Consider the following 27957-nt stretch of genomic DNA (forward strand, 5'->3'; position numbering starts at 1 on the left):
TCCCTCCGATGTTCTCCCTCCGATGTTCTCCCTCAGATGTTCTCCCTCAGATGTCCTCCCTCAGATGTTCTCCATCCCATGCTCTGCCTCCAGAAGCTCTGCCTCCAGAAGCTCTGCCTCCAGAAGCTCTGCCTTCAGATGCTCTCCCTTCAGATGTTCTCCCTTCAGATGCTCTCTCTTTAGACGTTCTCCCTTGACATTCCCTCCATCCACATGAGGCGCAAATGGACTGCCGTTGACTGACCATTTCAGCAGACAGCATACCTTCTTCTTCTAATACAACTACTACGACTATTACTACTGCCGCCCCCGCTGCCGCCCAGGACATCAAAGAAGACCAGTCCGACGAAGAGTGAGCTTCAGGGTGCAGCCCAGGCTGGTCTGGCCACACATGCAGGTCCAGCGCGAAACATGCTTCACATACTACTGTTACTGCTCCTGCAGTCGAGATCCCCATTGAAAGTTGGAAGTCAGGTGTATGAGCAACCGAGTATGACTTTACTATGTGTTCTGAGTAAGGGGTAAGGGTCGAATCCGGATAGAGTGGATGCATGGCTTGGTAGAATGGATGCATAGCTTGGTAGAATGGATACATGGCTTGGCAGAATGGATGCATGGCTTGGTAGAATGGATTTAATCAATCAAATTTAGGGTTTATTATAGAAAGGATTCAATCAATGAAGTGTAGCGTCTCTCATAGAATGAATTTCAATCAATGAAGTGTGCATAGTGTAGGGTTTCTCATAGAAAGGATTCAATCAAGTCTAGGTCTCTAGGTCTAGGTCTTTGGTAGAATGGATTCAATGCAGTCTAGGTCTCTGGGTCTTTCATAGAATGGATTCAGATTCAATCAAGTTTAGAGTTTCTCATGGAATGGATTCAATGAAGTGTAGTGTCTCTCGTAGAATGCATTCGATGAAGTCTAGGTCTCTAGGTCTCTGGGTCTAGGTCTCTAGTAGAATGGACTCGCTTGTAGAATAGGCAAGGCACATCAACGGCACGTGAAACAAGGAAAGAAGCACGAGGCTATGTATGTATGTAGTTGGCTAGGCTGGAGAGTCTTATGCCAACGAGGCTAGGTATTTGACTAGCTAGTGAGAAGAGACAGTGAGAGTCTTCTGCCAACGAGGCTGTTTGGCTAGGGGGGAGAGACAGCGATGCCAATCGGTCGTTACAGTCCGTACTCCGTACTCCGTACTCCATACTCTACTTGTCAGCTATAAGCCTGCTCAAGCTAAGGCTAAGGCTAGAATGCCATTCATCACGGAGATACCGTATATGCCAGTACTATACTATGTGGTAGGTTTTGCTTCACGGAGATACTTTATATGCCAGTACTATACATGTGGTAGGCTTTGCTTTACTTCCTTCAGGTCAACTCAGGTTCAGAGTCTGATTTCGGATCATAATTGCCAAATACAAACTACAGACTACAGACTACAGACCACGTCACGTAGCTCTGCAGATACATTGAGTTTGGTAGTATCGTAGCATCGTAGCATCGTAGTATCGTAGTATCAACAGGACGTCTCGACGGCACACACGGACTTTGGGTTTAGGAGCCGGGTGGGCAAGTTTGCAGAGACTTGGTCTCCTTGATCTTGGTCTTCATCTTCTTTGTTCGTCTTCGTCTTCGTCTTCATCTTCATCTTCCTGATTGTGATTGTGATTGTGATTGTGATCATCATCATCAGCTCAAACTAGTATTATACAGAGTATCCGTACGGAGTCCTACTTACGAAGTATCCGTGCTCTGTTGGTGTGTACCCAATCATGTCCCAACCCCAACCCCAACCACAACCACAAACACAACCACAAACACAACCACAAACACAACCATATCGTCAGACGATTGTGCATGGTGCAAAAGGTCACACATCTAGGGGTCCTAAGCCTTACTAAGGGTCACCACCATAGGTGCCACCTAAGGTCAGATCAGACGATTTCCAAGTCATCGTTACTACCGCTATCACTATCATCAGGAGTTTATGTATGGTGCAAAAGGGCACACAGGGCCTGCCTTAGGTTGAAGGTCAGACGATTTCCAATTCATCGTCACTACCGCTTCCACTTCCATCAGGCTGTGCCGAAACAGTCGCTAAACCACCCCCACTGACCGGCACACCTAGACTCTCCCGCCCAGCCTCCCTGATGCCTCTGGGGGTGACGAAGCGAGTCTTCTTCTTGACCGGCGACAGGCGCACGTCAGTGGCGGTGCGTTTCCGCGACAAGCCACCGCGGGCCAGGGGGTCCATTACTTCAGCAGAGAGCATGGCGCCGCGCTGAGACGACGACTTGACCTTGTCGGCGCCGCCCGCGCTGGGCCGAAGTGCCTTTTCCTCTTCCTGAAGAGGTCTGCGCGGATGGGCACCTCCAGCAGGATTTTTGCTCGAGACACCTCCTCCAGCAGAAACTGCGCGAGACTGAGGTTGAGATTGGGTTTTCTGCCTCAGATACTCGGCGCCCGCGCCGCCAAAGCCGGCGTAGCGGCCTGAACCCAGTTTCTCGGCGATTTCGCGCTCCTTCTCCTGCGTGGCGAAGTGTTTTCGGAGCCGGGCGTCGCGGTCGCGCGAAAGCTGCCCTTCGGGAATGAACGGATCATCGTCGTCAAGACCTAGGCCTATACCACCACCGCCGGCGCCAGTCCGACGCTCACCAGGTAGCGAGCCAGTGTTGGAGCGGGAGATGTAGAAATGACTCCCTGTGTCGCGGTCGTATCTGTGCCCGTCGCGTGGTAGGAGACCGTTGTTGCCGCGGTTCGAGGCAGTCTTGTCGAAAAACCGACGACTGTTCGCACCTGTGCCGCCGAAGCCGTTGGTGCCGGTGTTGACGCCCATGCGTGAGGCACGGGTTTTGTTGAGTTGCGCGTTCAAATGCCACTCGCAGATCTCGGTCTTGGACGAGTTTACCCAGCTGCCGCACTCTTTGCCGTCCTTCTTCACCGTCTTGCAGTGTCCGAGGTCCCTGGCCGTTCCGATCTCCAGGATTGTATCGTCACCATTGTGCATTGTCAAGCTGAACGCGCCTGTATCTGTCTTCCCATGCTTCGGCGGCATGATTCCCGGATTCAGAATGGCAACCACCGTTCCCGGAGTCAGCCGATGGTAGCGCGGTAGCGCGGTTCCAAATAAGTACAGGTCAACTGTCCACTTCAGATCTGTCAGGGTCAGAACCATAAACCGCCGCTGGTTGTTGGACCCGTCCTCCCACTGCCGTTCCCAGTCTTTGGTGCCGACCGTCGAGGAATCGGGCGCCGGTGCCTTGTGATCCATGGGCGAGGATTTGGACGCGATCACGCCGCAAATCACATAGTCACATACCGAGTCTGGCAGTTCGAAATCAGGCGATTTGACCTGTCTCAGAAGATCGGGGATGCGGTAGATGGTGAATTTGTCGGTTGGCAAGGTCCGTTTGAGGAACGAGTGTGGTAAAATGCGGGACGAGAGGTGTAGTTGGGAGAAGCCTTCGAAGAGTGAGGAGTCTGCCTGAGGGAAAACGACCGTGTCGGAATCTTGAGATGACGACGATGCTTGTACACCGGGCTTTGCCTGTTTCATCTTGGGCAACCGGGTCCCAGAGATGGCTTCCCTCGCTGTGCTGACGATGTCGTCTCGACTATATGCTTGATGCTGATGCATCCCGGGCGGGGATCTCGGGGGCTCGCGACTGCGAGATTCTTCGGCTTCTAACCTGTACTTATCAAGTTCCGCTTGATCTAGGCCGAATCCTTTGCTGCGGCTCCGACTGCTAGTCTCGCGTCGTTGCTCGAGGGTCTTTATGCGCTCTCGCGCGTCTCCCATTCTCTCGCCGAACGTCTTTCTCTTGCTGTCTTCGCTAAAGGTCGATTTCAAAGTGGCGGCGGCTCGGGCAGAACCAAACGCTGACGACCGTGATGAAGGTCGACTGCTGCTAGTACCTCCCAATTCGGCTCTCGGTCGAGTAACACCGGCTATAGTGTTGGCTCTGCGTAGGGACACATCACCACCTCGTACCCCCTTGTCGATTCCAAGTAGAACGCGCCGGGGAGACCTCTGTTGCACAGCCGGCGGTGGTCGTCTTGTCGGCGACACTGCAACCTCCACTTTTGCAGGTTCAAGTAGAGGCTCTCGCAACCTGGAGGACGGTTTGGACACTCCCGAAGCCGGGCCGTGGGCTGAGCTGGGCCGCGAGGATTCCTTCCCTGGGGTGGCTGCCCTAGCTTTGTTCTGTTGCAATTTCTTCAGCTTCAACCTCGCCTCGATGGCGGCCAGTTTAAGCTGGAGCGTCTCTTCATCTTCTTCAACATCTTCCTCCATGCTCTGGTCTGGAGACGGGTATTCTTTGTCTTTGCGGGCGGCCCGAAGCCGATCGAGGAGGTTTGGGGTCGTTGCGGATCTTTTCACCGGAGAATAGGAGTTCTGATAGGCTTCGTATTTTCTGCGACCGCTAGGCGAGCTGAGCAGGGCAGCCCGAGGTGATGAAGGTGGCCACGGGACATCGTCAGACATGTCTGTTGCTTTATTGCTGTAACGTTTGAAGGTAGAGACCACGTCGTGATAGAGTCAGACCCTGGACTGGGGATCCCTGCTGGTGCTGCTGTTGTTTGTTTATGATGATTTGGGCCAGCCCCAAGTAATCCATGCGGTTCTTCCAGAAAACATTCGTCACGTCGTCATATCATTGAAGCCATACGAAGTACACCATATCCACACCTCTATGTTCACGTCAGCAGCATTGAACAAGAGATCCGAGTGTCAATGGCTTCAGGCTGGACAGTGCCGTGGCCGAGACTTCTGGGCTCTCCGATTGGTTGGCAGAGACGCGTTCCAGACATTTCCCCAGACGCGTCGGAACTGGCTTGGCATCGAGTCTCGACTCGCATTAATTACTAGGCACATGTATCCGTACTCCGTATTCAACTATCAATGTAATCACGAGTGCGCAGCTGGATGCTTGCCTGATCACATTATTTGTTGAGCTTCATTGTCCAATATGGCGGTCGGAACTCGCTCAAGCACAACCAGCCCGGTCAAGAAACATGCGAAAGAGACATGTGCGACCAAGTCCGAGTCCAAGTCCAATGCGCAGAGAGAGCCTCTGAGACCTTTCATCCTTCCGAGAGATACGTGTGATCGATCGCGATTCCTACTGCTGCGACATCCTCGAGATTGCACTCTCCAAAGATTTCTATTCTGCCCTGAAACCGGGTTGTTTCAGTTTACCAAAGTCCAAACACCGTCGACAGATCCTCGAAGTCTTTTGTTTGCGAGAGCCGATCCAGATGGAGAGAAGGACAGCCCGGAGACACTGGGAAAGGACAGCGAAACCGAACAGGCCTTGAGCAGAGGATATATAAGCAAAAGCGCGGAGATATTTGTAGCAACCCCGTTCGACCTAGCCTTTATCCTTCTCCCTCTTGTGCTGCCCGCGAAGGCGCCCTCGGGCAAAATGCTCTTCCAACCCATCGATGACATTTTGGAGCAACACATCCAGGAAGATAAGCATTTGCGCTATATTTACGACCACGGACGAACTATGCTAGAGGACGCCATGTCAAGGTTCTGTGATACAATCGAGGCCGGGGATGAACAGATGTACAGGCCCAGTGAAGACAAGGCTTTACGGATGGTGATGCAGAAAGTCGACAATGCCATGAGAGGAGGTCTACCGGCCAGTCTGGAAGAGAAGTTTGTGACCAGAGCCTTGGAGGCGCCTGTGCTGAGTGTCAAGCGAGAAGAGACCAGCATTTCCACCATTTCCACCAACTCCGCGCAAGCCACATCAGACGACAATGAATCGCAATCCGAAGGCCTCGATTCACAGTCTACTTCAGCCAGTTCCGCACCGTCCATGGTGTTTTCGGACGTTTCCACCGCCAGCTCAGCCAGCACTGTTGTCCCCGACACCTCCATCCCACAAGAGCTGTGCGATCTACAGAAGCGCCGGACCGTTGTTGACTTTATATTAGCCTCATATTTGCCCGCTTCGCTAGCTGATCGTCTGCGCGGCCGGCTGGGCGAGAAAGACTCCCCCGTCGACTTTTCGCCTTTAGAGAAACATCTCCAATCTCTGGCTGCGATGAGAGCAGAAGTATTGGCGTCACGGTCAATTGGTGATTTCAGCAGAAAGCGAGGCCTGGAAGACGATGAAGTCGCCGAGTCGAGGGCCGAGAAGAAGCGGAGACAGGAGGAGGAGGACAAGAAGAAGAAGCTGGGTGAATCGCGAGGAGTGCGGGACCTGAAGAAGGTGAATGTGTCGGGCATGAAGAAGATGAGCGACTTCTTTGCCAAGAAGCCGGTTGCTAAGGCCAAAGGATGAGCAGGAATCGCTATGTAGTATACATAACTCATATCCTAATGATGACTTGATGAATAAAGCCATGTTTGTGAAGATGACTAGGGGGACACGTATGTTCAAGTCGATAGCTTATAACAGGACGTTAGAATCTATGAGTGGAAGACCTGTTCAATTAAGTAATATAGTCGCCGCCCCTTATGGAGGGCAGCTGACCTCGGCACACCCTCACCCACGCATTCCAGTCTATCTTCCCTTCAAGATAACACCCAGGTATCACATCCAGCGATCAATCGATATCAATGAGGCCGTTGCGGATCTCGTCAACCGTCACAATCCATAGCTCTGTGAAGCCAGGCTGCCCCTTCCACCGGACCTGGTTATGAGGCCATCTTCTGCTTCCGCTTCAACAAGATCGCTTTGGCTGGGTTCTTGCCTTTGAACCTCAAATACGTCGCGAAGTAGACCACAGCAAAGTTGAAAAGCACAAAGCCGCAGAAAATGCCGAAGTCGCGCCAGATATTACTATAGTACACACTGAAGCCTTTGGAAAACTCGTCGCCGGTCGCGTACTGGCAGAACTCGCAGAGCCCGTCGGCTCCGACCTGGACGTACCCGCCAGCCTGGCGGATATAGGGGTCGGTGTATGACTGGCAAGTTTGGCCCGGCGGTGCACTCTGAAGTAGAACGAATTAGCCTTGTGTTACAAACTGTCTTAAAGTGCGGCACATAGATACTTACAAAGCGGGCAAACTCCCCCTTGTTGCACTTCACAGGTTGACCGTGGACAATAGCCTGTGGAAGAAAACTCGTTAGCATACCAGCTTTTGTTTGTGGGTTCAAATAAACAGGAGGAATCCGTACCCCTAGCATAGCTTCAACAATGTAGTGGAAGGGGGTCAACCAGTACATCCACGAGCGCCAGAAAGTCGGCAGTTGTTGAGGAGGCACAACGACGCCGCAAAAGCTGACCACAAACAAGAAGAACAGCGGCACCAGCAGGCTGGCCAACAGTTCGTTGGGTGCGAACGAGGCAATCGCTTGCCCAAAGCTGATATAGTACAGCTCAAAGAGACAGATGCACAGAAAGATGAAGCCGGAGGTGAAGCTTGACGTCGAATCTCGGTACCCGATGATACCCCACCACCAGCAACAATAGTAAACGCCCCCGGCGACAAGTGAGTAGGGGATTTCGACGAGCACGGCCCCTGTCGTCCATGCGAACCAGCTGTAGATTTTGGCATTGTTCTCCCGAGACTCGAAGATATTGCGGGAGTTGAGAAAGACCGGTTGAAGTTGCTGAATGAGTGGAGGGCTGATTGTGAGCGTCATGAAGACGGCAAAGAGACGAGATTGGAAGTCAATGCTTGCGTAACCAAGGTGGTAGAATGTAAAGCATGAGAAGAGGCCGGTCATGATATGAAGCATGAATTTGCCGACCACGTAGTCCGGTGTACGCTGGAAATTGTTAGCGGTAGTAAAGAAAGGCCTCCCGTAGAGAAGAGTCTGCACTCACCCAGAAAGCGACGAATGATCTCCTAACCACAGCCATCGTTTGCGTAGTAACAGGCATGGCATATTCTCGGTCGTCAGTTATGTTTTTGCTGTGTTCGACGTTCTTCCTTCGTTCGATCATTTCTGCGATCTCGTCGGATCGAGCTTTGTAGTTCTTGCTTTGTTCCCAGACATCTGCCCAGTCTTTACCCTTGTAATTGGGGTCGCCTGCTCCGATCACTTCGAGCATGTATTCTGCCGGATTCGCATCCGGAGGACATTTCCGTGCGTCGTTCTCTTGGAAGTATTGAATGAGATCTTGTGAATCATGACCAAGAGGGCCATGGTATACAACTCGACCGCCGGCTTTGAGCAACAAAAGCTCGTCAAAGTGCTCAAACAAGACAGCCGAAGGCTGGTGGATTGTGCAAAGAATCGCTTGTCCTGCATCGGCTAGTTTGCGCAAGAATCTGACGATATTAAAGGCGGCTGCCGAGTCGAGGCCGGACGTGGGTTCGTCCAGAAACATCAGCAACTCAGGCTTGCTTGCCAGCTCAACTCCTATGGTCAGTCTCTTTCGCTGCTCTTGGTTCAAACCTTCGCCGATCTTCCCGATCGTCGCGCCAGCGATATCCCGCATCTCAAGCAGATCAATGATCGTTTCACAGTATGCATACTTCTGCTCCACCGAGACCTCCCGAGGCTGTCGGAGAAGTGCCGAGAACTGCAATGCTTCTCGCACCGTGGCCGTAGGCTCGTGCACGTCCATCTGTTCAGCAAAACCTGTGGCGCGTTGGAATGATTTGGGGAGTGGGCGGCCATCGACAAGAAATTCACCCGTTACGGTGCCAAAGTTGAGACGCTGGGCCAGTGCATTCAGTAACGTCGTCTTGCCTGCGCCGCTGGCGCCCATCAAAGCAGTGAGCTTCCCTGGACGGACATATCCCTGAACATTCTGCAGGAGCTTGCGTTCGCCTTTTTCGTAGGGAATCACATAGTCGACGTTGCGAAAGGTGTACACCGTTTCGTTTTTGGCCACCTGATCCATGGGAGACTCGTCTCGTTTCGTGCTCGTCGAGTCACTGCTTCCATTGTTCTGAGTTGCAGTCTTTTCCACGCTGCCATCCACCTCCTTTCCGGCTGTACCCGATTCCTCGTCGCCGCTTGGGTTCTTCTCTCGACCGCCCGTGTCGATTGACTCTTCGAGTTTCTTGGGTACCTGACCACGTTTAAATGTAGTTATGGATCCCCCGCCGGCATTTGGTTTCATTATTTCCATTCCAACGGCGGTCACAGCCAGGAAGAAGGCAAAAAAGGCCCATATGATGCCGAAATTTCGCCACAGATGGGAGCGGGAATAACCAAAGGATGCCTGGATGTACCTTGAACCGTCCACTGACGTCTGACCTGGTTGATTTCCAGCTAATGCGCACGACTGATACTGAGGCCTGGCATCTGGTCCTTGGGGAACCAAGTAGGGCGGTACGCAATCCAAGGTCAATCCGGCGAATTCGTTAGACATCAGACCTTCAAAGGCGTACTGTAGCCAGTTTATTCGTCGGAGCCAGGAAAACCATGGCTTCATCTGGCTGACAGCTGATGTATGGTTAGCTAGCTGGGTATGAGGGGCAAAGGAGCGGCCTACGTATGAGATAGCCAGTGTAGACAACCAAAATTTGAATTGACACCCCAGTAAACCGAGTGGCATCATCCAGTGTCTTGCAGAGGGCCGAAATGGATCTGAAAAATGCATAGGTGGTCATGGTGGATGAAAAAATGATCAGACATGAGATAAAGAACTGGGAGGCGGTCGCTCCAAGCTAAGATAGATGTTAGCCAGTCAATTGTGAATTCAAACGGCAGGCAACTTACACCGCTCATCCAGTATATGATGACGTTGAACAAGACCACCTGTATGAACACCAAGGGCACGTCGACGACGGTCTGGGCAATTGCGTAGGCTGCCGGGCGGTAGAAGGAGAATGATTTATGCTTCAAGAGAATTGGCTTCGAGGAGAAAGCGGCGGTCATCTCAGCCAGCGCCAACAAGGCATTGAAGAGCAGGACGAAAAACATGGTACCGCCACGAGGGAAAGCCCCCAGAGCCGTTTTGGGCATCTGAAAGAATAAACTCCCCACGATCAAGCCCTGTTTGAGGTTAGAGATCAACCATGTCCATGCCCCTCGAATTTGCTCACCTGAAACACAATCCCTCCCCACTTGCCGATTAGCGAGGCTCGATCGCCTACCATGACCAAGAACTGGCGTTTTGTGCACGCGATGACTTGTTTGTGAAACGGGACGGAGTAGTTCTTTCTTTTGGTTCTCTTCGAGGTATTTTCCAGGCGTGCTCTTCGGTGCCCTTCCAACTGACCCTCAAAGTCTCTGATATCTTCCAGGTTGCGTTGATAGGCCTCGCTATTTCGATACAAGGCAGCGAAATCATCAGCATTACGGGGAATCCGATCTTCCCAGCCTTTTCTAATGGATCGTTCGTGCTTGTCTGTGACTGAGGTGAGGAAGTCCGCTGTTGTCCATCGCTCCGGGCATTCGAAACCTAGGTCGATGAAATATTGTTTTGCAGCATCAGAAGGACCAAAGTACAGACACTTGCCCTCATCTATAAGAAGTACCTTGTCGACAAGATCGTACAGTGACTCCCCCGCTTGATACAAGGAGACCGCCGTGGACGTCTCGGCCATGTTTGTGAGAGCTCGGATGGACTGGACATACTCCAGCGCAGTGCTGGCGTCAAGACCTCGACTAGAGTTATCCCATCCTTGAACAGATGCTCTGGTAATCATGGCTGCATGCGCTGTTAGCGTTGCTGATTAGGAGTGGTTGAGAGTGCCTACCTTCCGCTATGCTGACGCGTTTTCTCTCACCACCTGACACACCTCGCACGTACTCATTACCAACTTTTGTATTTAAGGTGTGCTCAATCCAAAAGAGCTTGGTAACAACCCGCAAGAACTCCCTTACGTAGTCTTCCCGGGATTCTCCGTCCAATCTTGATTCTTTGCCAGGTGTTCGAGTCTGCAGAGCAAAGGTCAAAGTCCGCTTGACAGTCAAGGTGGCATAATGCAAGTCATCTTCGGGATTGTAAATGACCTCTCCACGGAAGTCCTTTTTCATCGTCTTTGCATCCGTGCCACCATAGGTAACGTCTCCTTCAACACCCTCAAAGCCGTCTCGTTGATTGCAGAAGACCTTGAGGAATGTCGAGCAGCCAGCGCCTGGTCTTCCGAGCACCAGCAGCATTTCTCCAGGCCGGACACAGCCGTCGAAATGGCTGAGAAGTTCTCGTACGGGTGGCTTGCCTGCAGCAGCCTTGGCGCCTCGAGTGAAGAAGGTCTTTAGCGTACGTGGGAGACTCAGAAAGATGTCCCCCACGGTAGGCTGTAGACTTGCACCAAGACCAACGCCTTTGACGGTCAAGTCACGGAAGATCACACCACTGTGACGGGTCTTCTCGTCTTCACTCTGCTCCTGCCGGGCTTTGCCAAACATGCGAGACATTAACCGTTGAATTTGGTCGTCTTCTTCATAGGAATCGGTGGATGCATTGGTTCGGCGCTGAGACAATACTTTGAATAGGTCTTCCTCTGTTTGAATACTTCTGCGCTTTTCCAGCACTGGTCGCCTGTCTTCGGCGGTGGGTGCTACTCTGAGGGGCATGTATCTCACAGCAGATCGCTCTGAGTGGGAGTCTTCAGTGGTGTCTTTACCGGAAGAAATAGAGCCCTTGCTCTGGCGGCGAGAGAGTGCGTCCACTCCCTGACTGTGCTCATTGCCATGGTTGTGATCTACGGGCTCTGTATTTATGACCGTGTCATCAGACAGGCGGGTATCCCGATGGGCAGAGGACCCATTCGGGGTCGAGGTAAAGTATGACTGAGGGTGAATTTGCGATTGAGTAGGCGTGGGTATATTTGTGGTATCTTCTATGTGTGGCATCCCTTCTGCTGCCACCGGGGCTGTTCTAGAATAGGACAGGGCTCTCTGATCGACTCGTCGCGCTGAGGGCGTGACTGGGAATCCGCCCGGGACATCCGTGTCCGCAGGAGTCGGTCGATCGTCCATAACGATGGACGAGGGTCAAATGGAATAAACTGCGGCTGCGGAGGATACAGAGAGCAATATGGAGGAAACGAATAGTAGCGAGGCGACCGCCCTAGGAATTCATACAGAAACTAGAAGACATGACGGCGACAATAGAGCACCGCGTGTAATGGATGGTGATTGATGGCCTCTTACCGGACGAGAGGGTAATACGAACAAAGGAATGGGACGTGCAAGAGTACCTAGTACAGAGGAGTACTACCTGCAGGCTGCCAAGCAAAGTGCAAAGTGTAAATACGTCAATCCAGACCAGGGGCACGGTCCCGGCGAAAGAATAGGGCAGTCAGAGCAGTCATGGCAGTCATGGCCCGAGGCAGGGGGTACGGTATGTGCTGTAGCATCTGACATTTGATACTGATAAATGTCGATGGTCTATGATGCTATGAAAGAAGATGGCACCTACATGGAGCCCCTAGAGCCCCCGCCGAACAGGCACCATCGCAATCCATGATCTCATCGCCCGGAAGTTGCTCGCTCCGCTTTCCGTGTGTTTGTCACCGCCTACCTCGTACTATTACCCCACGTCACCAAGTCGAGTCACGTGTTTAGCACTACTTAGTAAGCCTTCAAATCACGTGGTCCTCTCGTCAAGCCACTCCCCCCATTTCAGGCAAGTTTGCCGGTATCTTGCACCCACTGCACACTGGCACTGCTGCTCGCACCGTCGCTCCATCAACAACGAGCACGAACACCACACCAAGATTCTGCCCAAGCAACTACCCTGAAGGTCTGCTCATGAGTCTTCAGCACCGTTAAGATCATGATGATCCTGCTCGCCCATGACCAGCGGGACCTCAATGATCTCGATGAGCTCTCTGTCCAAACCTACCCGACCTTGTGATGCCTGTCGCAAACGAAAGATAAGATGCATTGTCTCCGAGGTGGGCGGTGACTGCGTCCTGTGTCGCGCCCACGCCCAGGCATGTACCTATCTAGAACGGCCACCTCCAAAGAAGAGGCGAAAGCAGCCCTTGGATGCCGTCAGTCCAACTGATTCATTGACAAATGCCATCTCTCCTACCACCTCAGACCGACTTCCACAGCATTCGCCACATGATTATTCCAGTGTTCCAGAGACTTCTCTACTCCGGCAGACTTTGGGTCACCAGCATTTCCGTACCATCTCATATCTGGGTTCCACTTCCTATTCGGACAGGCTGCTGCTGGACCTCTCAGACTGTCTTGAAGAAGGCAAATATCGTCCGGCTGTCCCATCCGACGAAATCCGGATCGTAGCTCCCGACGCCTATTTCTGTATGCTGGAGGAAGACCAAACAACCATCGGGCAGCAGGTGGAAGTTCTTGACAGGATTGAAGCTGTTGTCGCGCCGCATGGACCCGCGCTGGTTGACCTGTATTTCCGCATTGTCCATCCCAGCTATCCCGTCTTGCACAAGGATGTTTTCCTAGAGAAACATGGCCGTTCATACCGGGAGCTGACACCAGCATGTCTCGCCGCTGTCTACGTGCTGGCTTTGAATTGGTGGCACTACAGCGGGGATTTGGGTCATCTGACGAAACCGGATGTCGCCCAGATGGAAAAGCTCGTGCCCTCTCTTCTGAGTTTCAACAGGCTGTCCAAGATCTCCGATATTCAAGCAGGGCTACTCCTTCTGCAACGTCCGAGGTCCGACTCTTGGAGATTGACAACTCAGCTTGTGGCAATGGCCGAAGACGTCGGCCTGCATCGGGACTGCGGAGAGTGGCACATCCCCAACTGGGAGAAAGGCGCGCGGAAACGGACGGCATGGGCACTCTTCATCCAAGACAAATGGGGCGCTCTTGTGCATGGACGTCCATCTCACATCAAAGCCGAGAATTGGGAGGTACTTCCGCTCGCATTTGAGGATTTTCCCGAGAACATCGAAGAAGACCACGTGGAAGAAGGAAGCTCAGAGGTCGAGAAGGGAATTCTGATTTTCATGCAACTATGTTCGCTGAGCCAGATTTTATCCGACATAATTGACAGGCTATTCACCGTAGACGCCATGAAACGGTGGAATAGCACGGTGGAAGTGCTACAAACCGTCAAACCCCTCCAGCTTCGGTTGAAAAGCTGGTATGCCCAGCTACCATCATGTTTGGCATTTGATGCCACTCAACCCAGGAAATTGTCTGCGACTGGTAAGTTGCCCGGTCCACGGCGTGTCTCTATTGTACACAACGCTAAGCCTAGCCATCAGGTCATCTATATCTCGCATACCTGGCCGCTGAAGTGACGCTCCACCGGGCCATTGTTCAGTCGGAAACTCGCTACGGGCTCGAGACCCGCCTTCGTGAGATAACCCGTGGAGCCGCAATCATGAGATTCACTTCGGTCATCGACTTTATGAAACGCCTCAAGCCCGAACACGTGCAGGGGTTTTGGCATTTTGCGTCAGAGCCTTGCCTGGCCATCATCAGCGCTTTCTCGCTTGGCTTGCTGGCCACCAGCCATGATCCTGTCGAGGCCACCAATCTGTGGTCACAGATTGCTGACTTCCGCTGGCTGCTCAACATCAATAGTCCAAGTGCTGATTTCATGAAGCTTGCCGTCGATCTGTTCAAAGTCAACAGCAGTTTTCTCGCCAAGTTCCGCCCGCTGGGTATGGTGGCTTCGAGCGAAAGGCCGCAAGCACTGCAGCAAGGCAAAGGTTTACACCCGATCGAACGCCGCGACCAGTCCGCTGGTCTAGACCCCTTCCAAAGCACTGAGCAAGACCTCCATGCGGTCGTGGGACTGGACCAAGATTGGCTTCTTGACTGTGACTACGACTTTGAACAGTTTGGGAACGGGAGTGGCGGCTAGAACGCCAGATCTCACCTGTTGCGCATCACCCGACGCTCGATCAGGTGCTAATACTAAGAGTATCGTATCGGAGCGGAGTCGATCGACTTTTGGCGATAAGGGCAGCCCAGGGCAGTCAAGGGCAGCCTTATCCATGCCATGGCGCCGGTTCTTTCTGGGCCTTGTGCCCGCGGGCCCGCGGGCTGCCCCCAAATGCCCGACGGGCCGCCCAGAGCCCGTGTCACGTGACCACCCTCGCACCACCCAGTTCGAGCGTCTCGCGGCCACTTTTATCATCACTTCTCCTAATATAGCGAAAAGGCTTTCCGAAGATCGATTGAGCGCCTTGCTTCATTCCAGCTCCAGGGTTCTCTCTTCCGCGTCAAACTTCATCATGGCTTTGCAAGACATCGATCATGTTGCCGCCAGCCTGGACGCACCAAACATGGATCCACTACAAGGGACCAAGTACGACTTCGAACGAGACCTCGTCGGCTATGGAAGGGACTCCATCGACCCCAAATGGCCTGGAGGTGCCAAGATTGCCGTTGCGTTTGTCATCAACTACGAAGAGGGTGCGGAGCGTTCTTTACTGAACGGAGACGGTCAAACCGAAAGTGTCCTTTGGGAGCAAGCTCATGTACCCGAGCGGATTGGGTCAAGAGACCCCAAAATTGAAAGCGACTACGACTATGGTTCTCGCGTTGGCGTGTGGCGCCTCCTGAATATGTTCGAAAAGTCCAACATCCGAACAACGATCAATGCGGTGGGTCAGGCGCTGGAAAAGAATCCGCCCGTGGCCAAAGCATTTGTCGCTGGAGGCCACGAAGTCGCCAGTCATGGATATCGTTGGATCCCCTATCACAACATGTCCCCGGAGGAGGAGAAGCTGTACATGCATCGCCAGATGCAATCCTTGAAGGCCACCACCGGATCGTACCCTGTCGGTTGGTTTGTGGGTCGGTGCTCGCCTCATTCCAAAGCTCTCATCCACGAAGTGCACGAAGAGATTGGCGCTCCTCTGCTCTATGAAGCCGACTGTTTTGCAGATGATTTGCCGTATTGGAGCGACGTGCCGGCGGAGAAGGACGTGCCCAACCCCAAGGGCATGCTGATGATGCCCTACAGCTACGACAACAACGACCTCAAATATCAAATCGCGCCTGGCACATTCAGTTCACCCAACAGCTTCTTGGAATATCTGAAAAGCGCATTTGATGTGCTCTATGCCGAAGGAGTCGAAGGCCGGCCGAAGATGATGTCCATTGGGCTACATTGTCGCATCAGTGGCAAGCCTGGACGGTTTGCAGCGATCGAGGCTTTTGTCAAATATATACAACAGCGTCCAGACGTGTGGATTACGACCCGGAGAGAGATTGCATCGCATTGGAGGGCCAATTTCCCCTACCGCACGAGCACCGAGGTCGAGACCGAGGTCGAGGCCGTAGACGAGGAAGGGGGTGAGGGCCAGCCCCTTCACCAACAGCAGAGGGCAGATAGTGTGGTGTATGCTCGCATATAGCAGTTCTCTTTTTAAAAATTCAAGCATTACCATCAGCGCAGCACAGCCGTCTGTGGAGACTTTGGATCCCCGCCTGAAACTGGTCGACGACCACCACCTGGGCAGCCTCAGCGGCTCCCAGTTCCGCTTCGCAAATCTCGCGTACCCAGTGTTCCGTGCCATGTAGGATGACGCCCCCAATACATATGGCGCCGATATTGCCCAGCTGCAACACGCGACGCACGCCCTCGGTCATCTTCGCCCTGGCGGCTGTCCGCGACGGTTGCTCGTAGTCAGCCAGTCCGATGCCGGTCGCCACCACGCCCGCGAACCTTGCATCGTCTCCATTTCCATCTCCGTCTGCGTCTGCGTCTTGGAGGACTGCCATTACGCCTTGCTCTAGCTGTTGGAGGATTTTCATCACGCCTTGCTCCAGCTGTTTCTCGTAGGGTTTCCCCGTGGTCAAGATGGCGAACCGGAAATGTCTGGGTGGCGGAAGCCCCAAATCCAAGGCAGCGGCGATGCTCGCCTCAAAGATCCCTGTGACGGGTTTGGCGCCGACGTGGGCCTGTAGAGCCTTCACCAGCGAATGGTCGGCGTAGCAGGCGACCAGGAAGCCGTCGTATTCAGGACAGAGAGGGACCAGTTTTTCCAGGCATGTCGTCGTGCTTGCGTCGATGTCGGCCTGGCTTTGTAGAACTGGCGGGCCGCCGATGCAGGTCCAATATGAGATTGATACCTAGAATAATAGACAGATGTAAGTCGGGGCCATAGACAGGACAGATGCATATGTAAGTTGGGGTCGAGGCAATGGACAGGACAGATGCATATGTATGTAAGTCGAGGTCGTCTGGGGCCATGCACAGCTAAATTCAGGTCGATTGGGGCAATAGCCATGCAGACAGCTCAGCTTACATGTGGTGGCGCGTAGCGATCAATCCCGGCCTTTATTGTGTCTGTGATGGCCGTCGACCCGTTCGGATTGACTACCAGCACATTGTACATGGTGGTGTATAACCAGGGTGTACGGAGTATGTTGGTGTATAATTGCCAGGGTGTATGTGTAGGGTTAGGGTTAGGGTTAGGGTTACGCGGGGCATTGACCAACGCTCCAGGCTTCAGGCTTCATGCCTCAGACTTGCAGTAGGACCCAGGGACCAGAGACCTCAGCACCAGCACCACTCAGCAGCCACCTGGAATTATGTAATGCGCCCAGTGATAAAAATGATAATTACAGTATGGGCACGGATCCAGCATCGGGCGAGGTCGCCACTGGGGTGACGATGGCTCGATAAGGACGGGTCGATATCTCTGAGCGGGCCCTCGAAGCCCGCGGCCGCACGGGCTTATCGAATTCTGCGCCATCCGCCACCTGGTGCAATCGTGTGTCTATGCTTTGGATACGGATATCCGTAAACTTGGGCCCAGGCTCACAGCCTTGGTACAAGGTTTGAAGCATGTTGGACCAGGCTCTATATCTACTGTCGGGACTCCCATGTGTTAAAGCGTGGAGAGGCTTGGAAGGTTGAGTCTGGAATTGAGCATTGCATTTAACCAAAGACCCCTGGAACTGAGCATTGCATTCAACCAAAGACCCTCTCCTGGAATTGAGCATTGCCTCCTGACTGCCAACTGCAGTGGCACTCACTCCCGGCCCCAGCCCCGAAGCCGACCTTCACCTTTTCTAGGGTTCCAAACACACCATGTCCGCCGGAAACGGAACCATGGGCAAGCTGCGCCAGTTCCACGACCAACACCTTGTGCTTCATCCCTCTCCGGGCTCCTTCACCGCCGAAGGCGAGTCGGCGCGGTGGAGCAACACCGACTTGGACCCGGTGCCTCAGAACAAAAAGACGTGGGAATGGTGGCAGTAAGTTTGGACCATCCTGCAACCAAGCGAGCATCGGTATTGTCATTTTGGCGAATATTGTCGTTGGCGAATATTGTCGTTGGCAGATATTGTCGTTGGCGGATATTGTCATTCTGGCGAATACTGTCTTTGTATGGTGTGGTGGCTGACCACCCCCAGTGTTGGAGGCTTCTGGATCGCTGAAGGCTTCAACCCTGCCCAGATGCAGGTGCCTTCCTCGGCCGTCGCTCTCGGGCTGAATCCAGGCCTGGCTCTCGTTGCCTGCCTGGTCGGCAACCTGCTCGTCACGGGCCCTGTTTGTATTGTCGGATATATTGGAAGCAAGGTAAGAGAACATGCACGATCACAATCACAAATATTGGAGGCTAATCAGAAATATGTAGTACTCGATCTCGTTTCCGGTGATTGCTCGAGCGTATGCATGTCCCTGGGAACCCGACCAACACCAGGCGTTCAATTGCTGACGGTCGCATACCTTAGTTCATATGGCATGATCGGCTCATACTGGGCAATGGTAAGTGAGAAGAAAAGAGATGACATGACGAGGTCGCGGACCACGGCTAACACTCCTCCTCGACAGATCATCCGCGGAATCTTCTGTGTCATCCTCTATGGCGTGCAGGGCACTCTGGGCGGGAATGCGGTGCGGTGCATGCTCGAAGCCATCTGGCCTTCATTCGCCCACTGGCATCTGCACAGTCTGCCTGCCAGCGCGGACATCTCGGCCCCAGATCTGCTCTGCTTCGCGCTCTTCTGGCTGTTCTCCTTCCCCGTCCTCTTCGTGCCTCTGTCGTCGTTGAGGTGGCTGTTCGCCGTCAAGATCTTCATCATGCCGCTTTTCTACGTCGCCCTCTTCACCTGGGCCATCACCGTCAGTCACGGAGTCGGGCCTCTGTTTTCCATCCCGAACAACATCACCAGTGGCTGGTCGGTTGGCTATGTGTTTTGCTCTACCATCCTCGCCACCATCGGAGGTAACGCCAGTAAGTGTTTTTGTCTGACTGTCGAACCAAAGCGTCCCGTCTGACACCGTGGTAGCATTTGCTGTCAACATGGCCGATCTTACCCGTTATGCAAAGAACCCTCGAAGCTCGGCCATCGCTCAGGCCTTTGCTCTCCCGATCTGCATCACAATGAGTACGTATTGATCTGATCAGTTGACCTCGGCTATGTTGCTAACTCTTTTCCTTCAGTCGAACTTCTTGGAGGTGAGCGAGAGCTTCAGGTTGAGCTCGAAAATAGTGATTGTCTCTAATGTTAAACCCCTGCAGCACTCATGGCAGCGTCTGCCCAAGTGGTGTATGGTGAGGTGCTCTGGAACCCCTTGACCATCATCATGCTCTGGGACAACCGGGCTGGGAAATTCTTCTCCGGGTTTCTGTTCGCATTCGCCACCATTGCTACCAGTATGTTTCTAAAACAAGTCCATTCTTGGTCGAAGAGCGAGCACTGATCGACCCAGATGTTACTGGTAACAGTATCCCATTTGCCCACGACATCACAGGAATCTTCCCGAAATATATGAATGTCCGGTGAGTAGTGTTCCCCTGATAGGTTTCACTTGTCGAGAGCAGCACCAGTGTCCCCCTGACACGTTCTCCTGTCGAGTCCTTACAGGGCAATCTGTGGAACTACAAGGCAATCCACGGAACCTCGTCACTAACAATGCGCCACAGTCGAGGTCAAATCATCTGTGCCATTTTGGGCTTTGCCATGAACCCCTGGGTGATCCAGGCCCGAGCGGCGCGCTTCTTCAATTTTGTTGGAGGGTATTCCATTTTCCTGGGACCGTTGGTTGGCATCATGCTCTGCGACTATCTCATCATCCGAAAAGCCCGACCATTCAACATGTATCAGCTGTACAAATCCCACGGTCTGTACTGGTACTGGAAAGGATGCAACGTCCGCGCCCTGACCGCCTGGCTGGTGGGCGTGACCCCTCTGCTTCCGGGACTGATCTACAACATCAACTCCAACATCAAGATGGACCACGGTATTCTGGAGTTCTACACTCTGGGCTGGCTGGATGGGCTGGTCATTGCAGCGTAAGTGAATTTCCGGAAAGAACACTTCTGTTGTCAAAGCGATGGTACCCTACTCGAAAGAAACACTCCTGTTGTCCAAGCAACATCACCCCTACTCGAAAGAAACCCTCTTGCCAAAAAGAAGGCCAGTTGTTGTTTAAAAGAAAGACTCCCCTTGTCAAAAAGGCCACTTGTTTTTTTGGGAACACCCCTCTTGCCGAAAAGGCCACTTGTTGTTTAAAAGAAACAACCCCATTCTCGTTCTCCTATCGTTATTGTTGCGGATGATGACCTCTGTACAAACTGAACTGAAGCAAACCAAACCATACTGACGCCTTTTCCATTCCAGACTCACATACTACCTCCTCTGCTGGGCGTTCCCGTTCCCGACCACCAGTCAAGACGAGTGCGATCCGAGCGTGAGTGTGATTGAAGCCAAGAACACCAGCGAAGACGTGGAGGAGGGGGCAGCGGCAGCGACAGCGGCTCTGGCCACGCAGCACAAAACCGCCGACGTGTTGGGGTCGACGAAGGAGGTGTAGAAGGAGATATGGATGTGGATGTATATGGCCAGGGTTGTGTGGCTACTAGGCAGCTATATCTTGAACTACGTGACGGAGAGAGGAATAGGGAGGAGATGATGACGATAATATGCTGAACTCAGATACCGACACCGATACCAATACAACTATTATTATTACTACCACTATTACTACCACTATTACGATTACTATTACTATTACTTTTGCTACCACTATTGCTACCACTATTGCTACCACTATTGCTACCATTATCGCTATTGCTATCATGATTACTATTATTCCTCGCCCTGATACAGTATATCCCTAATACCTAAGTCCTAAGTACTAGGTAGGTATATTCAGTCTGGTATGGGTCTAAATGTTTTGAAGTTTATAGTCTTAGCACCGGTCGAGATGACTAAGGTAGGTAGGTATCTCGCGTACTGGTACTATATGTGGTGTATGTCACTCGTGCACCTCAGTTATATAAGGGCGTCGATGGCAAGAACAAGAAGGGATAGAGATATATAGGTGCGTACATGTACGTATAATGCGGCTCCTGTAGCAAGAATTCGTAATAGTGGCTTACTGTATGTACCTTTACTTTATGTAGCATACAGCACAGCCGCGGACCGATAGCGATACCGATACCGGAAGTGGAAGTGGAATAGAAATGGAATCGAAGTTGAAGTTGAAGTTGAAGTTGAAGTTGATGTTGATGTTGGATTAATTACTACCTGAGGTACTTGGACCAGACGCAGTGCAGCATTTATAAGGTACTGTCTGTATGTAATTACTATACATAGTACCCCAGTACTAGGTACCTACCTGACTGAGGTAGCATGGAATTATCATGTACCTATGTACGGAGTAATGTATAGGGTACCTCCTAAATAAAGTACCCCGCACCTCATTGTACGGAGTACGGAGTACGGAGCTGTATGACACATACTGTTACTGTATGGAACATGTCCCCACCCCTTTTGCCGTGAGCCTTATCGACGACACAAACCCACCATCGATATCGATATCAGCCGCGCTGCTCCGACCGAGTCTTTCTCTGCATCGCATCGCATCGCACTGTTCTCTGTACCACACATACAGAATGTATTGCGAGAAGACGCTTCTGGAATCTTGTTGTTTCGTATCCTTGATAGACAGACACTCTCTTTCTTGATTTTGACTGTCATCACTGCCGTCGCCGCCACGCGAACCCCAAGCTCAAACTGAGCAACCAAAAACAACAACCGCTCAAGTCCGCAGCCTCAGCATGCATCCCCAGCTCCTGGCCGACGCCGGAGTCGACTACGGCACCATCAAGACAGCCCATTCAGCCTCGCGCTCAGTCGATCGCGACGACCAAGAGGCTCAGGCTCAGGCTCAGGGACATGCTGGTCTCAATCTCGACCTGGATGATGCCGAGTTGGAGGCGTCGGGATACCATAGGGAATTGCCGCGGCAGTTCTCTATGCTTTCGCTGATGGCAATGGCGTATGCGCTGCTCTGCACGTGGAACGGGTTTGGGAGGTATGTTTGTTGTTTGTATTCTTCGGTTCTCGGATGGCCCAATGATTTACTATATCCCATATCTCGTACCCTATATCCTATATCCTATGTCCCATATCCTACGCTTCGCCTCGTTTCGGCAATACTTGAGTCGAATGCGTTGAAGCTGAAGCTAAAACTAAACTTGAACTTGAACATAAGCTGACGCCGCAATCATCTGTCCCTGCCCGCAGTGCATTTGGCGCCAGTCTCAAGCAAGCCTCGTCGGCCGGCAGCATCTTCACCCTCCTCCCGGCAGCGCTCTTCATCGGCGTGGTATCGCTGGGCATGGCCGAGTTGACATCAGCCTTCCCCGTGGCGGGAGGGCAATATTACTGGACATACTTGGTCTCGCGGGCGAAATGGGCGCCCATCGCGTCATATTTGTAGGTTGAATCCAGCACTCTTCGATTGAGATTGCGATTGATTGACCATCATATCATGATACTGGCACCGATGGCGTTTAGCCCTTCCTCTACAAGTTCTTTCAAACGCACCTTTGCTGACCATCACGCACCTACACACAGTACGGCCATGATCAGCGTGATTGGATGCTGGCTGGGAGGCGCGGCGACGTGCAACTTCATAGCGGGCATGATTCTGTCCATTGCCGAGTTCACGGTGCCGGACTTCCAGATCGAGGCCTGGCACAAGTACGTGGTCTATGTGACGGTGATTTGGGCCGCCGTGGCAATCAATGTCTTGGCATCACAGGGCCTGCCGGCCTTGAACAAGTTTATCTGTAAGTTGGGACACCGTCAGCGCATGAGCACTATCAAAACAGCACCACCGTCAGCACCAGCATCATCAACACCCTCGTCATCAACACCAGCATCACCAACACAAGCATCATCAACAGCACCACCACCACCACTACTACTACAGCTACAGCTACAGCTGACTATTACCCTCTCCCCTTCCAAGTCTACTTCTCCTTCCACTACAGCTATAGCTAACCATTACGTTTCCCCCCAAGTCTACTTCTCCTTGATCACGTTCATGGTGACCATGACGGTGATGCTCGCCTGCTCGTATCCGCACTACCGATCCGCCCGCGACGTCTTCACCGACGACACGGTGCACAGCGGCTGGCACAACCGCGGGCTGGCGTGGACGCTCTGCTTCGTCAATTCGCTGTACGGATTCCTCGGGACCGATGCCGGAGTGCACATGGTGGAGGAAATGCCTGATCCATCGGTCAACGGGCCCAAAGTGATTGTGAGTGTAGTTGTTGCATTTGCAGGGTTAGGGTTAGGGTTGCAAGAACTGAACTGTTCTTTGCTTGACCCTGACCCTTGACCCTCGATCCTCGATTGTTGCTTGACCCTGGCCCTTGACCCTCGATTCTTGTTTAGTCCTCGATCCTTGCTTGACCGTTGCTTGACCGTTGCTTGACACCTGACCCTGAGTTTTGATCTGATCTGGTCTGATTGTATTGGATGTTTTCTCCTCTGATCTAACCTGATTGTATTGGATATTTCCCTCCAGCTCTATCCCATCGTATTCGGCTGACCCCTTACCCTGAAATCTGATCTGGTCTAATTTATGGGGCCTTTCTCCTCTAATTTGATCTGATTGTATGGGATAGTTCTCCTCTGATCTGGTCTAACTGTATTGGATATTTTTCTGATTATATTGGATATTTTCTAATTGTATGGATATTCCCAGCTCTATCCCATCATACTCGGCCTAGCCACTGTCTTGCCCTTCGCCTCAGTATGCATGTTTGTGGTCAAAGACATGGACGAGGTCCTACACTCGCCCAGCGGCCTGCCCCTGATCCAGCTGTACTACCAAGCCACCGACAGCCAAGCCGGCACCGTGGCGCTGATGGTCGCCTTCACCGTCTGTTTCTTCGCCTGTGCCGCGGCCAACGTGACGGGCTCGTCGCGTCAGGTCTGGTCGGCCGCTCGTGACGAATGTTTCCCGCGCTCCGACCTGTGGAAGAAGATCGACCCGACATACCAGATGCCGCTGAATGCGGTGTTGTTGCAGGGATGTTTTGGCACGGTGAGTTTTGTTGCTTGTTGATCTTGAATTTGTCCCTATCCCTATGATTTCAGCCAGCAGTACAGCCAGTACAGCCAGCACAGCCAGCACAGTACAGGACAGCATAGTATGATTTACAGCACAGCCCAGCACAGCCCAGCTCAGTATAGTACGGTCTACAGTATAGTACACCATAGTACACCACAGTCCACATGGCCTACTGTACATGGTCTACTTACTGTACATGGTCTACTGTACATGGTCTACTGTACATGGTCTACTGTACATGGTCTACTGTACATGGTCTACACATTGCCTACTGTACATGGCCTACAGTATGGTCTACAAGACATGGCCTACACATGGCCAACAATACATCGTCTACGGTACCTGTCCCTAACCGAATCCAGATCTACGGCCTTCTCTTCTTCGGCTCCCCAACCGCCTTCGCCTCCATGGTCAGCGCATCCATCATCTTCATCGTCGGCTCCTACGTCGTTCCTCAGACCATGCTCCTATTCCGACCCAAATCCCGCGCTCAACTCCTGCCGGCCCGTGCCTTCGATCTCGGCCGCTGGGGTTATCCCGTCAACCTCGTGTCGACTGTCTGTACGGCCTTCTTGCTCGTCGCCTGCTGCATCCCGACAGAATATCCTATTACCGTGGCGAACATGAACTATAATAGGTGAGTGGGTTTTGTTTGGGAAGGGTTTGGGGAGTAGATCGCGTCGTCTCGTCGCCCGTCCCTCATCGCCTAAGGGCCCCTGTCTCCCTTCGGTCGCGTACGTCTATGATACGTATAATATAAGGATTTGTGGTCTGTGCAAAGATGAGATCTACTGTCTGTGCAAAGACGGGGATTTACTTGTCTGTGCAAAGATAGGATCTACTGTCTCTTCCAAGATGGGGATCTCCTATCTGTATCTGTGAAAAGATGGGATCTACTGTCTGTGCAAAGATGAATATCTCCTGTCTGTGCATAGATGGGGATCTCCTGTCTGTGCATAGATGGGGATCTCCTGTCTGTGCATAGATGGGGATTTACTTGTCTCCACTAAGATAGGGATCTCCTTTCCTATCTGTGCAAAGATGAATATCTCCTATCTCTACTAAGATGAATCTACTTTACTGCCTGTACCATGTCATGTACGAAAACCTAACTGACTTTCAATACAAGTGTCGTCGCCATCACCCTGCTCTTCCTGACCTGGCTGGGCTGGGTGTGCTCTCGCCGAGCTCGATTCACAGGCCCCCACGTCAACATGGCCCTGTTGGCCGAGACGAGAAAGCAACATCTTCACCGATTGATTTGTCATGAAGACGACGATGATGACGACCACCACCGCAACCGCCACCGCCACCATGACGACGACGACGACGACGACCACAACCATGACCACCACCATGATCACCACGAATGAGGAAAAAGGGGAAGAGCAAGTAGCAGGAGCAGGCGAAGAGGAAAGGGGAGAAGTAGTCTTGGTCTTGGATGCGGACACGGACGCGGACACGGACGCCGACGCCGACGCCGACGCCGACGAGATCACTTCATTGATTCCCTCTATCCTATCACCTGGCAAGCAAGCTTCATGAGCTATCCAGGGATGATGGGGCCAAAGACTCGTGCCTGCCATGATAGTGATGGTGATGTGGATGTGGATGTGGATGTGGATGTGGATGTGGATGTGGATGTGGATGTGGATGTGCCAAGTGGGTGCCGAGTCTGTTCTACATATTGTACATACTATACTGTACATACAGTTCTAGTCTACGGATGCCGATGAGGATGCTCTGTCACCTAGGGCTGGCTGCGACCGTGACCATGACCGTGACCATGACCGTGACCGTGATCGTGACCGTGACCGAATGACATCTATAATCATTGCCGATGTTCATCAGTCTCAGTCCCAGTCTCAGTTTCGGTCTCTTCAGCGACGTCTTGCCTGTCATAACCATTATCCTTCCGTTCACCATCACCGTCACCGTCACCAATACTACCGCCCCCATGACGGCTTTCATCCAGGCGGGCCAAGGGCTGTGTCTCCTGCATAGTCTGCCGCGGCTCTTGGGACGGTTCAGCCACAGCCACAGTCGCAACACCAACACCAACACCAATACCAAGGTCGTCGCTCTTTTCGTGCCCTGCCATGATACGAGCTTGTCCAATATGCTTCGGCAGTGGAGCTTGGCCGTTCATGTCCTCGGGCCTGATCATGGCATCGATGGCTCTCTGTCGGGTCACTCGCATCACGGTCGAGAAAGTATATTGATAGCTCTGATTCGAGGCCAAAAGAGCCAATCCCCCAATCAGCACGGCGACCGCGGCGAAAAAGATGGCCAGTCCATAAGCGAGCGCCAGTCGGGCCCAACTATACACGTAGATGTTGGGAAAGGTAAGAGCGTCACATTGGTGGGCTTGAAGTCAGAAGCATTCGTCGACACATAGTCCGGCTTGCTAAAGAGGCTGATGGTGATGTTCTCAAAGAGCTGCTCGGTCGCCTGGGCAAGAGATGTCATCGAATCATTGCCGCCTAGCTCCATACAGTTTTTTAAGCTCGTCAACAGCACCGATGTGGCATCGACCTCGACCTCCCAAGGCGCGTCCCCGGAATACCAGATCCCACCCACCATGATTTTGCCAAAGCTCTCCATCACCGCCTGGTAGCTCATGCCAACCCGCTCTGCTTCGGTCAAGTCTGAGTAGGATTCTGCATGGTGTTCAACTGGGAGGAGAGGGAGGCCGTTCAGGGGTTGAGTGGTGGTCGAGATCGTTTCAACACTCTCCTGGTAGTCGACCTTGGTGGTATACGAGGCGTTGTAGAGGGAACAGTTTAGCACTGACCAATTGCCCGTGTCTGTAAAGGTCCCGATATAGATCATGACGGGCTCTTGAGCGAAGCCACCGATGCTGGACAGGTCAGTGCACGTTGATTGATCGTGCCTGAAGTCAAGGCTGTCGTTTGTGACGCTTCCGGTATCGAAAGGTACTCGGACGGTAGGGTCCGGTGTCCATGCCAGATAACTGTAGTTGAACCCACAGAAATTATCAGTGTAGTTGGTTACGGTCAAGTTGCACCCGAACACAGCGTCGAAAGAGCTCATGACTGTGTCAGCGGTCGGTTGGCAACGGATCGATGGCCCGAAGAACTGCAATGAGTACGAAGAGTTTGGAGCTGGCGCTGTCCGTGACAATATCTGGCCCCGAACTGCCCCCTCCTGGGCAAGTTGGTCCAGCCCGGTCGAACCACCCTCAAAACATACGCTGAAACCAATATCCGGCGACACATAATTGGCGACTGCTGCAAATGTTTGTTTCGTAAAGTCCAGGAGGGGCAGATTGTTCGTTATGTATTCGACACGAGGTTCGGTGACGCGGCGTACGGAGAGGGACGCTGGAGGTACAACCGCCGCAATGGGTATCGTCCATGAAATGATGGCCAGATATGCGAGCACGGGATGTTGCCAAAGAGTTTTCATATTCAGCAGATCAAATATTGATGTCAACAGTTGGGTCATCGAATCGATCCTCGACACCGCTATTTGCTCGCTGAGAAGTTCCCGCCATAGAACTTGGACAAACGCGGTGCCGACAGCCATGGTCAGAAAAGACCGAACCAAAAAGGTGAAGGATGTGCCGATGCCAAAGTTGATCTGCTGGTCGAAATTGGTCATCTCGACAGGCGTGCCATGGAGTGACTGGTAGAAGAAATGGTGGCCCACGGCGAATGCAGCCCCAGTGGCAAACGTGGCCAGCATAGTCGTTGGCGCTCTCCAGTGCATCTTGGCCGACATTGAAATTTGGCGTACACGGATACCAGAGACAAAGAAGTACAGCCAGCGCCTCTTATACA

At 52.6% G+C, this 27957-nt stretch overlaps 9 protein-coding genes across 9 annotated transcripts; 5 read left to right on the forward strand and 4 right to left on the reverse strand.

Moving 5' to 3' along the window:
• Positions 1-2033: 2033 nt before the first annotated feature.
• Positions 2034-4487, reverse strand: A1O3_03806 (uncharacterized protein; the record flags this gene model as incomplete). Its single annotated transcript, XM_007733941.1, has 1 exon — positions 2034-4487. The coding sequence occupies one exon, from the start codon at positions 4485-4487 to the stop codon at positions 2034-2036; it is 2454 nt and encodes an 817-aa protein (XP_007732131.1).
• Positions 4488-4971: 484 nt separating this feature from the next.
• Positions 4972-6297, forward strand: A1O3_03807 (uncharacterized protein; the record flags this gene model as incomplete). Its single annotated transcript, XM_007733942.1, has 1 exon — positions 4972-6297. One exon carries the CDS (start codon positions 4972-4974, stop codon positions 6295-6297), a length of 1326 nt encoding a protein of 441 aa, XP_007732132.1.
• Positions 6298-6653: 356 nt separating this feature from the next.
• On the reverse strand, positions 6654-11850 carry A1O3_03808 (uncharacterized protein; the record flags this gene model as incomplete). The annotated part of the gene is made up of 8 exons (XM_007733943.1): positions 6654-6950; positions 7015-7068; positions 7138-7731; positions 7790-9363; positions 9413-9587; positions 9640-9915; positions 9966-10573; positions 10623-11850. The coding sequence occupies 8 exons, from the start codon at positions 11848-11850 to the stop codon at positions 6654-6656; spliced, it is 4806 nt and encodes a 1601-aa protein (XP_007732133.1).
• An 836-nt stretch (positions 11851-12686) lies between these two features.
• A1O3_03809 (uncharacterized protein) lies at positions 12687-14677 on the forward strand (the record flags this gene model as incomplete). Its single annotated transcript, XM_007733944.1, has 2 exons — positions 12687-14013; positions 14073-14677. 2 exons carry the CDS (start codon positions 12687-12689, stop codon positions 14675-14677), a joined length of 1932 nt encoding a protein of 643 aa, XP_007732134.1.
• A 373-nt stretch (positions 14678-15050) lies between these two features.
• On the forward strand, positions 15051-16178 carry A1O3_03810 (uncharacterized protein; the record flags this gene model as incomplete). The annotated part of the gene is made up of 1 exon (XM_007733945.1): positions 15051-16178. One exon carries the CDS (start codon positions 15051-15053, stop codon positions 16176-16178), a length of 1128 nt encoding a protein of 375 aa, XP_007732135.1.
• Positions 16179-16197: 19 nt separating this feature from the next.
• Positions 16198-17162, reverse strand: A1O3_03811 (uncharacterized protein; the record flags this gene model as incomplete). The annotated part of the gene is made up of 2 exons (XM_007733946.1): positions 16198-16896; positions 17073-17162. The coding sequence occupies 2 exons, from the start codon at positions 17160-17162 to the stop codon at positions 16198-16200; spliced, it is 789 nt and encodes a 262-aa protein (XP_007732136.1).
• Positions 17163-17860: 698 nt separating this feature from the next.
• On the forward strand, positions 17861-20076 carry A1O3_03812 (uncharacterized protein; the record flags this gene model as incomplete). The annotated part of the gene is made up of 9 exons (XM_007733947.1): positions 17861-18027; positions 18187-18352; positions 18411-18442; positions 18508-18541; positions 18608-19010; positions 19066-19164; positions 19299-19433; positions 19490-19559; positions 19704-20076. The coding sequence occupies 9 exons, from the start codon at positions 17861-17863 to the stop codon at positions 20074-20076; spliced, it is 1479 nt and encodes a 492-aa protein (XP_007732137.1).
• A 1766-nt stretch (positions 20077-21842) lies between these two features.
• Positions 21843-24795, forward strand: A1O3_03813 (uncharacterized protein; the record flags this gene model as incomplete). The annotated part of the gene is made up of 6 exons (XM_007733948.1): positions 21843-22099; positions 22312-22503; positions 22645-22859; positions 23094-23335; positions 23786-24127; positions 24517-24795. 6 exons carry the CDS (start codon positions 21843-21845, stop codon positions 24793-24795), a joined length of 1527 nt encoding a protein of 508 aa, XP_007732138.1.
• A 1190-nt stretch (positions 24796-25985) lies between these two features.
• A1O3_03814 (uncharacterized protein) lies at positions 25986-27886 on the reverse strand (the record flags this gene model as incomplete). Its single annotated transcript, XM_007733949.1, has 2 exons — positions 25986-26475; positions 26547-27886. The coding sequence occupies 2 exons, from the start codon at positions 27884-27886 to the stop codon at positions 25986-25988; spliced, it is 1830 nt and encodes a 609-aa protein (XP_007732139.1).
• Positions 27887-27957: the final 71 nt, after the last annotated feature.

The sequence above is a fragment of the Capronia epimyces genome, assembly GCF_000585565.1.
Source record: "Capronia epimyces CBS 606.96 chromosome Unknown aczIQ-supercont1.3, whole genome shotgun sequence".
In the NCBI taxonomy this organism is placed as follows: domain Eukaryota; kingdom Fungi; phylum Ascomycota; class Eurotiomycetes; order Chaetothyriales; family Herpotrichiellaceae; genus Capronia; species Capronia epimyces.